This window comes from Pleurodeles waltl, chromosome 4_2, assembly GCF_031143425.1.
Source record: "Pleurodeles waltl isolate 20211129_DDA chromosome 4_2, aPleWal1.hap1.20221129, whole genome shotgun sequence".
Classification (NCBI taxonomy): Eukaryota; Metazoa; Chordata; class Amphibia; order Caudata; family Salamandridae; genus Pleurodeles; species Pleurodeles waltl.
In genome coordinates, this window is record NC_090443.1 from 1056953465 (window position 1) to 1056969348 (window position 15884).

Here is a 15884-nt window from a genome sequence, read left to right on the forward strand (position 1 = left end):
GCCGGAGACCAACTTAGAAAGTCGTGCAATGCAGGTTAGAGTGCCGTGGACCCAGGCTTGGCTGTGCACACAGGATTTCCGCCGGAAGTGCACAGGGGCCGGAGAAGCTTGCAAAGTCGCGGTTCCCAGCAATGCAGCCCAGCGAGGTGAGGCAAGGACTTACCTCCACCAAACTTGGGCTGAAGAGTCACTGGACTGTGGGGGTCACTTGGACGGTGTCGCTGGATTCGAGGGACCTCGCTCGTCGTGCTGAGAGGAGACCCAAGGGACCGGTAATGCAGCTTTTTGGTGCCTGCGGTTGCAGGGGGAAGATTCCGTCGACCCACGGGAGATTTCTTCGGAGCTTCTGGTGCAGAGAGGAGGCAGACTACCCCCACAGCATGCACAAGCAGGAAAACAGTCGAGAAGGCGGCAGGATCAGCGTTACAGAGTTGCAGTAGTCGTCTTTGCTACTATGTTGCAGGTTTGCAGGCTTCCAGCGCGGTCAGCGGTCGATTCCTTATCAGAAGGTGAAGAGGGAGATGCAGAGGAACTCGGCTGAGCTCATGCATTCGTTATCTAAAGTTTCCCCAGAGACAGAGACCCTAAATAGCCAGAAAAGAGGGTTTGGCTACCTAGGAGAGAGGAAAGGCTACTAACACCTGAAGGAGCCTATCACAAGGAGTCTCTGACGTCACCTGGTGGCACTGGCCACTCAGAGCAGTCCAGTGTGCCAGCAGCACCTCTGTTTCCAAGATGGCAGAGGTCTGGAGCACACTGGAGGAGCTCTGGACACCTCCCAGGGGAGGTGCAGGTCAGGGGGGTGGTCACTCCCCTTTCCTTTGTCCAGTTTCGCGCCAGAGCAGGGGCTAAGGGGTCCCTGAACCGGTGTAGACTGGCTTATGCAGAATTGGGCACATCTGTGCCCAACAAAGCATTTCCAGAGGCTGGGGGAGGCTACTCCTCCCCTGCCTTCACACCATTTTCCAAAGGGAGAGGGTGTCACACCCTCTCTCAGAGGAAGTTCTTTGTTCTGCCATCCTGGGCCAGGCCTGGCTGGACCCCAGGAGGGCAGCTGCCTGTCTGAGGGGTTGGCAGCAGCAGCAGCTGCAGAGAAACCCCAGGAAGGGCAGTCTGGCAGTACCAGGGTCTGTGCTACAGACCACTGGGATCATGGAATTGTACCAACACTGCCAGGATGGCATAGAGGGGGCAATTCCATGATCATAGACATGTTACATGGCCATATTCGGAGTTACCATGGTGAAGCTACATATAGGTAGTGACCTATATGTAGTGCACGCGTGTAATGGTGTCCCCGCACTCACAAAGTTCAGTGAATTGGCTCTGAACAATGTGGGGGCACCTTGGCTAGTGCCAGGGTGCCCTCACACTAAGTAACTTTGCACCTAACCTTTACCAGGTAAAGGTTAGACATATAGGTGACTTATAAGTTACTTAAGTGCAGTGAAAAATGGCTGTGAAATAACGTGGACGTTATTTCACTCAGGCTGCAGTGGCAGGCCTGTGTAAGAATTGTCAGAGCTCCCTATAGGTGGCAAAAGAAATGCTGCAGCCCATAGGGATCTCCTGGAACCCCAATACCCTGGGTACCTCAGTACCATATACTAGGGAATTATAAGGGTGTTCCAGTAAGCCAATGTAAATTGGTAAAAATGGTCACTAGCCTGTCAGTGACAATTTGGAAAGAAATGAGAGAGCATAACCACTGAGGTTCTGATTAGCAGAGCCTCAGTGAGACAGTTAGTCACTACACAGGTAACACATTCAGGCACTCTTATGAGCACTGGGGCCCTGGGTTACCAGGGTCCCAGTGACACATACAACTAAAACAACATATATACAGTGAAAAATGGGGGTAACATGCCAGGCAAGATGGTACTTTCCTAGACAACCCCCCCCCCAAACGAAGGACAATAAGACTAGCCATTACCTGATGAGTCTTCATTGTCTAAGTGGAAATATCTGGAGACTCCATCTGCATTGGAGTGGCTACTCCCAGGTCTATGTTCCACTGTATAGTCCATTCCCTGTAGGGATATGGACCACCTCAACAATTTAGGATTTTCACCTTTCATTTGTTTTAGCCAAAGTAGAGGTTTGTGGTCTGTCTGAACAATGAAGTGAGTGCCAAACAGGTATGGCCTCAACTTCTTCAGAGCCCAGACCACAGCAAAGGCCTCCCTCTCAATGGCAGACCAACGCTTTTCTCTAGGGGTCAACCTTCTACTAATAAAAGCAACAGGTTGATCCTGGCCCTCAGAATTAAGTTGTGATAGGACTGCCCCTACTCCTAATTCAGATGCATCAGTCTGGACATAGAATTTTTTAGAGTAACAAGGGCTTTTCAGGACAGGTGCAGAGCACATGGCCTGCTTCAGCTCCTCAAAAGCTTTCTGACAGTTTGCTGTCCATAATACCTTTTTAGGCATTTTCTTGGATGTGAGGTCATTAAGAGGGGCTGCAATGGAGCCATAGTTCTTAATGAACCTCCTGTAATACCCAGTGAGGCCTAGGAAGGCTCTCACCTGAGTCTGAGTGGTAGGGGGAACCCAATCAATAATAGTTTGGATTTTCCCCTGAAGTGGTGCAATCTGTTCCCCACCAACAAGGTGTCCCAGATAAACCACCTTACCCTGCCCTATCTGGCACTTTGAAGCCTTGATAGTGAGGCCTGCCTTTTGCAGGGCCTCCAAAACTTTCCAAAGGTGGACCAGGTGATCATCCCAGCTGGAGCTAAAGACAGCTATATCATCCAAATATGCTGCACTGAAAGCTTCCAGCCCTTGCAGGACTGTGTTCACCAACCTCTGAAAAGTGGCAGGTGCATTTTTCAAACCAAAAGGCATTACAGTAAACTGGTAATGTCCTCCAATGGTAGAAAATGCAGTCTTAGGTTTAGCATCTTCTGACATTTTGATCTGCCAATACCCTGCAGTCAAATCAAAAGTGCTTAGATACTTGGCAGATGCCAGTGTATCTATTAGCTCATCTGCCCTGGGTATAGGGTGAGCATCTGTTTTGGTTACCAAGTTGAGACCTCTATAGTCTACACAAAACCTCATTTCCTTCTTTCCATCTTTAGAATTGGGTTTTGGTACCAGTACCACAGGAGAAGCCCATGGACTGTCAGAGTGCTCAACCACTCCTAGTTCCAACATCTTCTGAACTTCTTGCTTTATGCAGTCCCTGACATGGTCAGGCTGCCTATAGATCTTACTTTTGACAGGTAAACTGTCTCCAGTATCTATAGTGTGCTCACACCAAGAAGTGGTGCCTGGCACAATGGAGAAGAGTTCTGAAAATTGTCCTAGGAGATTTATGCAATTATCTTTCTGCTCAGCAGTAAGACAATCAGCCAAAACTACACCTTCCACAAGAGCATCTTGTTCTGTGGAAGAGAAGAGATCAGGTAGAGGATCACTGTCTTCTTCCTGTCCCTCATCTGTTGCCATGAGCAGGGTGAGATCAGCCCTGTCATAGTAGGGTTTCAGGCGGTTGACATGGAGCACCCTAAGGGGACTCCTGGCAGTGCCTAAGTCAACCAAGTAGGTGACTTCACCCTTCTTTTCAACAATTGTGTGGGGTCCACTCCATTTATCTTGGAGTGCTCTTGGGGCCACAGGCTCCAAGACCCACACTTTCTGCCCTGGTTGGTACTGAACCAAAACAGCCTTCTGATCATGCCATTGCTTCTGGAGCTCTTGGCTGGCCTGAAGGTTTTTACTGGCCTTTTTCATGTACTCAGCCATCCTTGATCTGAGGCCAAGTACGTAGTCCACAATATCCTGCTTAGGAGTTTTTAAAGGTTGTTCCCAACCCTCCTTTACAAGTGTGAGTGGACCCCTAACAGGGTGTCCAAAAAGAAGTTCAAAGGGGCTGAAGCCCACTCCTTTCTGGGGTACCTCCCTGTAGGCAAAAAGGAGGCATGGTAGAAGGATATCCCATCTCCTGCGGAGTTTTTCAGGGAGTCCCATAATCATGCCTTTGAGAGTTTTATTAAATCTCTCCACCAGTCCATTTGTTTGTGGATGATAGGGTGTTGTGAACTTGTAAGTTACACCACACTCCTTCCACATGGCCTTTAAGTATGCAGACATGAAATTGCTTCCTCTGTCTGATACTACTTCCTTTGGGAAGCCCACCCTGGAAAATATTCCCAGGAGGGCCTTTGCCACTGCAGGAGCTGTAGTGGTCCTTAAAGGAATAGCTTCAGGATATCTTGTGGCATGGTCCACTACCACCAAGATAAATCTATTGCCTGAAGCAGTAGGAGGGTCAAGGGGGCCAACTATGTCAACCCCTACCCTTTCAAAGGGAACCCCAACCACAGGCAGTGGGATAAGGGGTGCCTTTGGAGTGCCACCTGTCTTGCCACTGGCTTGACAGGTTTCACAGGACTTACAAAATTCTTTTGTGTCCTCAGACATCCTAGGCCAATGAAACAGTGGTACCAATCTGTCCCAAGTTTTCATTTGACCCAGGTGCCCAGCTAAGGGAATGTCATGTGCCAGTGTTAGGAGGAACTTTCTGTACTCCTGAGGAATCACTAATCTCCTGGCAGCTCCAGGTTTAGGATCCCTATTCTCAGTGTACAAGAGGTTGTCCTCCCAGTAAACTCTGTGTGAGTCACTGACATCCCCATTAGCCTGTTTGACAGCTTGCTGTCTGAGACCCTCTAATGTGGGACAGGTTTGCTGTGCCACACTCAGCTCCTCTCTGGCAGGCCCCCCTTCACCCAAAAGCTCAGCAGTGTCTGCTTCCAGCTCCTCTGGTGTAGGTTCTGCACAGGGAGGGAATTCTTCTTCCTCAGAAGTAGAATCCACTGTAGAGGGAGGGATAGTAGGAAGTGGTTTGCTTCTACTAGCCCTAGCTTTAGGGAGCACTTGGTCCATTGTTCCAGGATCCAAGCTTCCCTGTCCTTTTTGCTTTTTGGCCTGAGCCCTTGTCAAAGCAAAAATATGCCCTGGGATGCCCAGCATTGCTGCATGGGCCTCCAACTCCACATCTGACCAAGCTGATGTCTCCAAATCGTTCCCTAATAGACAGTCTACAGGTAAATCTGAAGCTACCACAACTTTCTTTGGACCAGATACCCCCCCCCAGTTGAGATTTACAACACCCATGGGGTGGCTTTGTGTTATGTTGTGAGCATCGGTTACTTGGTACTGGTGTCCAAGTATGTGTTGTTCAGGGTGCACCAGTTTCTCAATCACCATTGTGACACTGGCACCTGTGTCCCTGTAGGCCTGGACCTCAACACCATTTATTAGGGTTAGTTGCTTGTACTTCTCCAAGTTATGGGGGCAAGCAACCAAAGTGGCTAAGTCAATAGCCCCTTCAGAGACTAAAGTAGCCTCTGTGGTCTCCCTAATCAGACCAACCCCAACTAAATTACCAAAAGTGAGCCCAGCTACTCCCTTGGATTGGCTATTAGTAGGTTTGCTCCCACCACCACTGCTATTAGTAGGGACACTAGGTGTAGCAGTAGGGGTTGTAGTGGTAGGAGCTGTGGTGCCTTTCTTTGGACAACTGGGATCTGTTGTCCAATGGCCTTTTATCTTACATAAATAGCACCATGGTTTCTTTTCCTTGTTCTGATTAAAGGAGGATTTGGGCCCACCACCCCCACCAGAGTGTTTTTGTGGGCCTGATGAAGACTCATTTTTAGATTTGTCCCCACCCTTGTCAGAAGACTTACCATCCTTCTTTTTGTTGCCATCTTTGTCACCCCCTGTATGAACTTTTCTGTTCACTCTTGTTCTGACCCATTTGTCTGCCTTCTTTCCCAATTCTTGGGGAGAGGTCAGATCAGAGTCCACCAAGTACTGGTGCAACAAATCAGACACACAATTATTAAGAATATGCTCTCTCAGGATCAAGTTATACAGGCTGTCATAATCAGTAACTTTACTGCCATGTAACCACCCCTCCAAGGCCTTCACTGCCTGGTCAATGAAATCAACCCAGTCTTGTGAAGACTCCTTTTTGGTATCTCTGAACTTTATCCTGTACTGTTCAGTGGTTAAGCCATAACCATCCAGGAGTGCATTCTTAAGAACTTGGAAATTGTTAGCATCATTTTCTTTTACAGTAAGGAGCCTATCCCTACCTTTTCCAGTAAATGATAGCCATAGGATAGCAGCCCACTGCTTTTGAGGGACATCCTGTACAGCACAGGCCCTCTCAAGTGCAGCAAACCACTTGTTAATGTCATCCCCCTCTTTGTAAGGGGGAACTATCTTATGCAGATTCCTGGAATCATGCTCTTTTGCAGGATGACTATGGGGAATACTGCTGCTGCCACCATGGGTATCTAAACCCATTTTCTGTCTTTCCCTCTCTATTTCTAAAGACTGTCTATCCAAATCCAGCTGTTGCTTCTTGAGCTTCAGTCTGGTTTGCTCCACTCTCAATCTATTGAGCTCCCTTTCCAACAATCTGTCATCAGGGTGGGTGGGAGGGACATTTCTAGATACAGAGGTATGATGGGAATGAACAGAAGGAGACCTGTCCCTTACAGAGGGCACCCTAACAGCTTGGCTACCAGTATAATGTGAGAGCACATCATCAGTATGATGTGATTCAACCTCTGTACCAACTATGTCTAGTAATGGGCAGGCTGAGAAGTTTCTTTCCTGAACCTTTTCCTGGGGGAGTCCTTGGATCAGATTGAGAACCATTAGCTACTTTTTCTACAGATTGGGCACTTATGGCCTTATCCTGTACTCTAAGCATATTAATTAACAGTTCTAAAGAAGGATTCTTCCCTACACTCAAACCTCTCTCTATGCAGAGACTCCTTGCTCCTTTCCAGCTAAGGTGATCATATGCAAGTTTGGACAGTTCAACATTTTTTCCTGTGCCAGACATTTTTTAGAGAGAGTTAAAGTGATAGAAAAAAAGAAAAAAGTTTTCAGAACTTTTTGGAAAGACAGAAAAAACTTTTTAAACTTTTAAGAACTTTTTGAAAGTTTAGAAGTACTTTTCAGCACTTAGAAAAGAGTGAAAAGAGGAAATGCAAAACTTTTTGGCTATGTGTATATACACTGACCTTGTTTTGTATATTTTTCTCTTATGAAAAGTACAATGACAAGAGTGGTAAGTAGTCTCAAGCACTTATCCCACCACTGCACAACCAATGTAGGAGGCTGGACTGGCTTGTAGTGAGTACCAAGGGGTACTTGCACCTTGCACCAGGCCCAGTTATCCCTTATTAGTGTATAGGGTGTCTAGCAGCTTAGGCTGATAGATAATGGTAGCTTAGCAAAGCAGCTCAGGCTGAACTAGGAGACGTGTGAAGCTACTACAGTACCACTTAGTGTCATATGCACAATATCATAAGAAAACACAATACACAGTTATACTAAAAATAAAGGTACTTTATTTTTATGACAATATGCCAAAGTATCTTAGAGTGTACCCTCAGTGAGAGGATAGGAAATATACACAAGATATATATACACAATAGCAAAAATATGCAGTATAGTCTTAGAAAACAGTGCAAACAATGTATAGTTACAATAGGATGCAATGGGGAAACATAGGGATAGGGGCAACACAAACCATATACTCCAGAAGTGGAATGCGAACCACGAATGGACCCCAAACCTATGTGACCTTGTAGAGGGTCGCTGGGACTATTAGAAAATAGTGAGAGTTAGCAAAATAACCCACCCCAAGACCCTGAAAAGTGAGTGCAAAGTGCACCAAAGTTCCCCTAAGGACAAAATAGTCGTGTTAGAGGGAGAATGCAAGGAAAACACAAATCAGCAATGCAACAACGATGGATTCCTGTCTGAGGGTACCTGTGGAACAAGGGGACCAAGTCCAAAAGTCACAAGCAGCTCGGAGATGGGCAGATGCCCAAGAAATGCCAGCGGTTGGTGCAAAGAAGCTCTTACTAGGCTGAAGAACTGTGAATACTGCAGGAACGACAAGGGCTAGAGACTTCCCCTTTGGAGGATGGATCCCCCACGCCTTGGAGAGTCGTGCAGAAGTGTTTTCCCGCCGGATGGACGCCAACAAGCCTTGCTACACGCAAATCGTGCGTTTGGCGTTTTTGGACGCTGCTGGGGCCCAGGAGGGACCAGGAGGTCGCAAATTGGACCTGCAGAGAGAGGGGACGTCGAGCAAGACAAAGAGCCCTCACTGAAGCAGGTAGCACCCGGAGAAGTGCCAGAAACAGGCACTACGAGGATGCGTGAAACGGTGCTCGCCGAAGTTGCACAAAGGAGTCCCACGTCGCCGGAGACCAACTTAGAAAGTCGTGCAATGCAGGTTAGAGTGCCGTGGACCCAGGCTTGGCTGTGCACACAGGATTTCCGCCGGAAGTGCACAGGGGCCGGAGAAGCTTGCAAAGTCGCGGTTCCCAGCAATGCAGCCCAGCGAGGTGAGGCAAGGACTTACCTCCACCAAACTTGGGCTGAAGAGTCACTGGACGGTGGGGGTCACTTGGACAGTGTCGCTGGATTCGAGGGACCTCGCTCGTCGTGCTGAGAGGAGACCCAAGGGACCGGTAATGCAGCTTTTTGGTGCCTGCGGTTGCAGGGGGAAGATTCCGTCGACCCACGGGAGATTTCTTCGGAGCTTCTGGTGCAGAGAGGAGGCAGACTACCCCCACAGCATGCACAAGCAGGAAAACAGTCGAGAAGGCGGCAGGATCAGCGTTACAGAGTTGCAGTAGTCGTCTTTGCTACTATGTTGCAGGTTTGCAGGCTTCCAGCGCGGTCAGCGGTCGATTCCTTATCAGAAGGTGAAGAGGGAGATGCAGAGGAACTCGGCTGAGCTCATGCATTCGTTATCTAAAGTTTCCCCAGAGACAGAGACCCTAAATAGCCAGAAAAGAGGGTTTGGCTACCTAGGAGAGAGGAAAGGCTACTAACACCTGAAGGAGCCTATCACAAGGAGTCTCTGACGTCACCTGGTGGCACTGGCCACTCAGAGCAGTCCAGTGTGCCAGCAGCACCTCTGTTTCCAAGATGGCAGAGGTCTGGAGCACACTGGAGGAGCTCTGGACACCTCCCAGGGGAGGTGCAGGTCAGGGGGGTGGTCACTCCCCTTTCCTTTGTCCAGTTTCGCGCCAGAGCAGGGGCTAAGGGGTCCCTGAACCGGTGTAGACTGGCTTATGCAGAATTGGGCACATCTGTGCCCAACAAAGCATTTCCAGAGGCTGGGGGAGGCTACTCCTCCCCTGCCTTCACACCATTTTCCAAAGGGAGAGGGTGTCACACCCTCTCTCAGAGGAAGTTCTTTGTTCTGCCATCCTGGGCCAGGCCTGGCTGGACCCCAGGAGGGCAGCTGCCTGTCTGAGGGGTTGGCAGCAGCAGCAGCTGCAGAGAAACCCCAGGAAGGGCAGTCTGGCAGTACCAGGGTCTGTGCTACAGACCACTGGGATCATGGAATTGTACCAACACTGCCAGGATGGCATAGAGGGGGCAATTCCATGATCATAGACATGTTACATGGCCATATTCGGAGTTACCATGGTGAAGCTACATATAGGTAGTGACCTATATGTAGTGCACGCGTGTAATGGTGTCCCCGCACTCACAAAGTTCAGTGAATTGGCTCTGAACAATGTGGGGGCACCTTGGCTAGTGCCAGGGTGCCCTCACACTAAGTAACTTTGCACCTAACCTTTACCAGGTAAAGGTTAGACATATAGGTGACTTATAAGTTACTTAAGTGCAGTGAAAAATGGCTGTGAAATAACGTGGACGTTATTTCACTCAGGCTGCAGTGGCAGGCCTGTGTAAGAATTGTCAGAGCTCCCTATAGGTGGCAAAAGAAATGCTGCAGCCCATAGGGATCTCCTGGAACCCCAATACCCTGGGTACCTCAGTACCATATACTAGGGAATTATAAGGGTGTTCCAGTAAGCCAATGTAAATTGGTAAAAATGGTCACTAGCCTGTCAGTGACAATTTGGAAAGAAATGAGAGAGCATAACCACTGAGGTTCTGATTAGCAGAGCCTCAGTGAGACAGTTAGTCACTACACAGGTAACACATTCAGGCACTCTTATGAGCACTGGGGCCCTGGGTTACCAGGGTCCCAGTGACACATACAACTAAAACAACATATATACAGTGAAAAATGGGGGTAACATGCCAGGCAAGATGGTACTTTCCTACAGATGGCTTGTTTGGGGCACAGCATTGCGTGCTGAGACTGTGCTATATTGGTCTCATTGCAAACCCCTCGACTCTTACAGATAGGGAGGGAATCCCATAAACATTGCCACATGGGCCTGGAGGTTCTATGAAGTGCACATGATTAACAGCACACATTGGTACTCATGGGGTGACCAGGCTGAGGATTTGACTACCCCTGGTTATAGTCCCAGGTTACCACCTGGAGCTAATCCGTAACTGACAGGTTCTTGAGCGGATCCCGTCAACCGCTGAGCTTTGACCTATAACTGTTAAATTCATCAGGATCCGCTCACTGCTCCCAGTGCATTGACTGTTTTTTCATTCTCCTGCTTTTTCAGATTTTTGGGCAGTTACCCATGTTTGCCGATGGTGATTTTATCCTGTTCCAGTCCAATGCCATTCTCAGATATCTTGGGCGCAAACACGGTAAGCACCATACAAGGAGGTGTGGAGCACTGTCTCATGATGGGCTTTGGGGAATCCTTCCTTTTGATAGAAGTAAGGAGTGAGGTGAACGTAGAGGGATTTGAAGGTCTCACAAATGCTCAGTTCAACAAAATCTTCAGTGCTTCAAGAGCAATGAAGCCCTCAGTACACCAGGGTTCAGCGAAGGTTTTAGCACCAGGACGTGGAGAAGCCTAACAGGGGAAGGTTTCTAATCTGGCTTGCTGTGCTCACAGGAGGCTGAACAAGCATAGACTGGTTGTGAACCCTGCCTCTATGCCTGACTATTCCTGGTTTAGTGTGTTGCCTCCTTTCCATCCTCTTAAAAATGTCACATTCCCTCACAGATCTCTACGGGAAGAACAACAAGGAAGCTGCGCTCATTGACATGGCCAACGACGGAGTGGAGGACCTGCGTGAGAAGATTTATAAGTGCCTTACCCAAGAGTGGGTAAGTTTTTCTTATGTTTACTTCAAGGTGGCCTCTAGTATGATGGGTCCTCTCTTAAATCAATTCATGGTGCCAAAAGAGAAATCTTCAACAGTGCACAGAGGTGGCTGGCCTATCCGGAAATGAGGTGACTCCCCCAGTCTATCTTTCTGTGAGGTGCAGAGTAAATCATGTCAGGCAAGAACGTAGAAGCCCGCCTAGCTATGACAAATTGTGACGCTTCTTGCCTCAATTACTTATCAGTAGCATTCGTCTTGCCAAGGTTAATGACAAATTATGAGGCGTTGAGCCTCCAAGACACAACCCATATGAGTAAAACAATTGTCGGTGTATAAATCTCTCCCACCTTCCTTACCTTTTTTATTTGTTGAATCAAGCTACTGATCAAAGTTGGCCTGGTCAAGGAACTTTGCAAGAAATCTTGGCAAAGGAAGTGCTCAGAGTAATGTAATTGCCAGTAAGTAATTGAGGTATTACCGCTTCGTACTCCTTTGCTGCAATGAATTACCAATTGCGATATAGCAAGCAAAAAAAGATACCAGGACAACAGAGATGCAGAATCACTTCCAAAAAAATGTTTAATCAATCAACTACCTTTCTTTGTTGCATCACAGCAGATAAGACTTTCAAGCCAAAAGCATCTTGTATTTCTGGCTTCTGTAACCCTTTGTAAAGTTTCACAAATGATGGTGACAGTGCCTCCCATGGGGCAGCTCTGCATATTTCTGTCACAGAGGCACCTTAGGACTCTGCTACTGAGGTTGACGAACCACTTGTCAATCTGCCTCGAAAGCTTGGGGAAGAGGCCTTCCTGCCATCTTGTATGCTAAGGTGATCATGGATTTGACATATCTGCTAAGTGATTGTCTCAATGGTTTTAAACCTTGTTTGAGAGGACCAAAGCTTCAAAAAGAGAATTTGACTCCTCATATCTAGTCACAGCAACCCTTTCCAAATAAGTCATGAGAGCCATCTTAACATCAAGATGGAGACCCTTCTCCTCAGTCTTGGGGTAGGGAAAGACCGGTAAGACCATCTCTTGCTCTGTATGAAAGGTCGAATAAATCTTGGGCATGAAGGAATGGCTCAAATGCAGGACAACCCCAATCATGAACATTTTGAAAAAATAGATGTTGAAAGGACAGAGAACCTAATTCTCCCAATCGTCTTTCAGAAGTTAAAGCAACAAGACAGAATGCTTTGAATGTCAAAAGCAAAAATCAGTGAAGTGAAAGAGTTCAAATGGTGAATCCTGCAACACTTGTAGGACCAATAAGGACCGAATGAGGGTCAAGAAGAAGGTCAGTATTATTAAAGCCTTTAAACAGTCAAGAAACTAAATTATTGTCATTGTCCAGGTTTCCTCCTGGACCTCAAAAGACTTTGCCAACCGCCCAGTACAACTTCAAAGTTGCAACTTTAAGGCCCAAACCAAAGCCGCCCTGGAGATACTCCAGAACCTGACCTAAAGTTGTTGTTTGTGGACATTGTTGTTTCGATGTGTACCATCTAGAAAAGGTACCCCAATGACCATCATATGAGGATAGATTGGACATTTTTCTTGAGTTGTGGACAGATAATCGTCTATCCACCAGTGCAGACCTCTCAGACACTAGGCTGCCAATCTAAGCCTTCTCAGGCTGCTGACATGAAGATGAGGGTAAACAGTGTGGAAGTGACCTAGGGAAGAGGTTGTCCCCAATCGACTTTCATAATTGCTACCAGAGTGAACCAGGCGAGTGAGGCCAGGCTGGATCAATAAGAATCATGTCTGCCAACTCCCTCCTCAGACTGATCAAGAATTTCTGAAGAAGAGGGAATTTTTAAAGAAGAGGCCCTGTGATTGTGGTCAAGACAGAGCATTGAGGCCCCAAGTGCATTCCTCTCTTCTCCTTGCACAGAAAAGTGGAACTAAGGTGTTCTGCTGGGTGGTAAATAAGTCTATGATTGTGTTAGAAATTGGGTCTCCAGTTGGCAGAGGTATGTACACTGGCCAAGTCGGGACCACAACCTTAGTCACGGTAAGGCAGATACATAACCTAAATTAACCTGTGCTCACCCGCTGGTTGCTTGACACAGAGCAGACAGGCTTAACTTAGAAGGCAATGTGTAAAGTATTATGCAACACTTAAATCACAGTGACACAGTGAAAGACACCACAAAAAGACTCAACACTAGGTTAGAAAAATAGAGAATATTTGTCTAAATAAAAAAGAAGACCAAAACTACAAAAATCCAATGAAACAATCAACAGTTATACTATTTCCTCACAGAAGAGTTGAATTCATTAAATAATAGCTGAAAATCTCCTTGTGGTATTACAGGAGTGCTTAGAACCTCTGTAGTGCCCAAGTTATAATGTTGAGCAAGGGAAAAGTGTTTCCTCCAGCGTTCCCCCCAATAAATCAATGTGTTAGCAGAACAGGCTTGTGCTGGAAAATATACAGGCACTCCCTTTATGGGGAATACGGTAGTACTCTAGGTGACTTACGGAGTGCAGCCACAGCCTTCCTGGTAGTGTTTGGGCTTCACCGAAGTCCGGCTTGGACCACGCAGGCAGTGGCACCAGCACAATCCTTGAGATAAAGGGGGAACTGTGGCCCGGTTGAGGGTGGGCTGTGCAACATTGGCAGGCCCTGTATAAGGGGCCTGTGTCCTCGGAAGTGAGATATCTATCTCCAGCCCGGTGGCCAACATAGTACCGCCCATGGCATTATGAGCTGGTCTACCGCCATGGTTTAATGGAGGCATGCTAGGGTCAGGTACTACCCTGCTACGCTCTGCAGTCTGCAGCTTGGTCAGCTGTAATGTGCAATTTATTAACTCACCTTCATACAGATGGCCTGCCCTTCTCCGACTGTCTTTCAACTCTACCCGGACTCCAAGGAGGAAGATGAGTACTGATAATAATACTACGTCACACACATCATGTATAAAATGTGGATATCCTGTCTGGTGTAAGTAGACTGTGAACAAAACGATGCACTGCAGCACAGGGAAAGGAACGGGATATAGATTTTATTTGAAACATTCGTCACAGGGTATCCTATCTGCCAAGTTCTAAATCAGGCCCTTAGTCCCACTTTACTCCCCAGGCTTCGATCTCCACTACAAATTATTTTCAACAAATACCTTCACTTGGCAGTAAGGAAAGTTAATCTACTGCAGGGCTAAACTAGAAGGATCAGGCTAGGTAGAGGTTTTGGAACAGAATAGTGGGGTATCAGTGATCACCATGTGCTAAGCTTTTGCTTATTCACTCACTTTAGTTGATGAATGACAAAAGGGACAGAACTTATCAGAGAATGACAGAGTGAAGTACTAGTAGGAGGAGACTGAGAGGGTGTTGGGAAACACACCTTGTTTTTGGTTTCTAATGCATTGAAAACTTTGTAATGCCACATTAACTGAGGCAGACGCTCATTACACAGCCAGCACTCCAGTGCTGAATTGAACCATGCTGCAATTAGGTCACGGGTGGCAGCATACCATGGGCAGGGAGGTGATGAACAATGATGACCCAAGGTTGGATATCTGCCTTACCTAACAAATGCAGTATTCTTAATTTGTCAAGAAGCAAGCAATGTGACTCACCATCAACCATCCCTGCTGCCGCCGGGCCTCCCGCTCCAACCGCCTCTCGGGGCACTGACGCTACTGACACTGCCGGCCCTGAGACTGGTGGTCTGTGCGACGGGAAAAAATGTAACATTTTAGATGCCGGATTCGCCTCCCAAGTGATTATTTTCATTTTTGAAGTACAACCTCAATACCTCACTACAGTCCGGTTAGCAGTATCTTCTACTGAAGCTATTACTTTAGGAGGTTTGTTGGTTGACAATGCTTGAAAACCAAGGTAGTTAAGCCAAACTAAAACTTTTTGTAATGGGGGGCAGAGTCCATTATATCCTATGGAACTCGTAATACGGCTGGTGGTATATCCGTCACTTTATTATCACTTTTGGGACGGATTAACACCTCCTCCAAAGTTGTAATAAGCCCTATGGTCGTAGTTTGCAAATGCAATGAGATCTCATACTTTCTTGCCGTGCTGCACTGTCATGGAAACTGCTGGTATACTGCACAAATGAACTGATAACACAACATTGTGGGTGTCCATGACCATGGCCACTCTCTCATTGATTGTTTGACCATGAGCAAAAAAACATTTTCACTTACTTGGGCCTGCAATCTTCACAGTACCAAAAATCAAATCTGTTCTATTTGTCTTAAAGTACAACACGATATATGAGGGGAGAGGGAAAGCTTACTAGCAAAGCAGAAGAAAGCTACAGAGTACAGACAGGAGGAAATCAGCTACAGAAACATGAAATACAGAAAAAACGATAATGCAGGGATAACAAGAATTTATTAACAAACATTAGATAGAGGATAGAAAAAGGAGACAGTATACAAAACAAACAAAGCACTATGCAAAATACCTGGTGTCTAGTGATCTTTTCAACCTCCTGGGGGGTAGATTTGGGGCAACCACCCCAATTGGGGCAATCTTGCTAACTGTCCCAGGGGTGCTGAAAGACTGTCTACCTCGTTGTCGGGGAGGGTCCTGGGCATGCCCATGCCCATGGTGGACAGCCCCCCTAACCTTATATTTCTTTTAAAAGTTCCCTGGTGTCCACTGGGCTTTCTGTTTCCAGGGGGATTTTAGGGGTAATCATGGGGTAATCTCTCCCATCTGCCCCAAGGAGAACAGAAAGACAGCTTTTTTTGTAGGGGCATTGCCCTTCTTCCCATTGTGGGCAGCCCCCCACTGCTGTATTTGTATTTAAAAAAAATAACTTGGTGACTAGTTGCCTTTGTGCCCACCAGGG

The 15884-nt window shown here is 47.1% G+C and overlaps 1 protein-coding gene across 2 annotated transcripts in view; it reads left to right on the top strand.

The window, feature by feature from the left end:
- The window catches only part of LOC138293745 (glutathione S-transferase P 1-like), a 71145-nt gene that overhangs the window by 42826 nt on the left and 12435 nt on the right, over window positions 1-15884 (top strand). For both annotated transcript variants that reach the window (XM_069233082.1, XM_069233083.1), the window contains exons 4-5: window positions 10496-10583; window positions 10949-11052. In XM_069233082.1, coding sequence (XP_069089183.1) covers window positions 10496-10583; window positions 10949-11052 — 192 coding nt within the window. The remainder of the gene's footprint in view (window positions 1-10495; window positions 10584-10948; window positions 11053-15884) is intronic.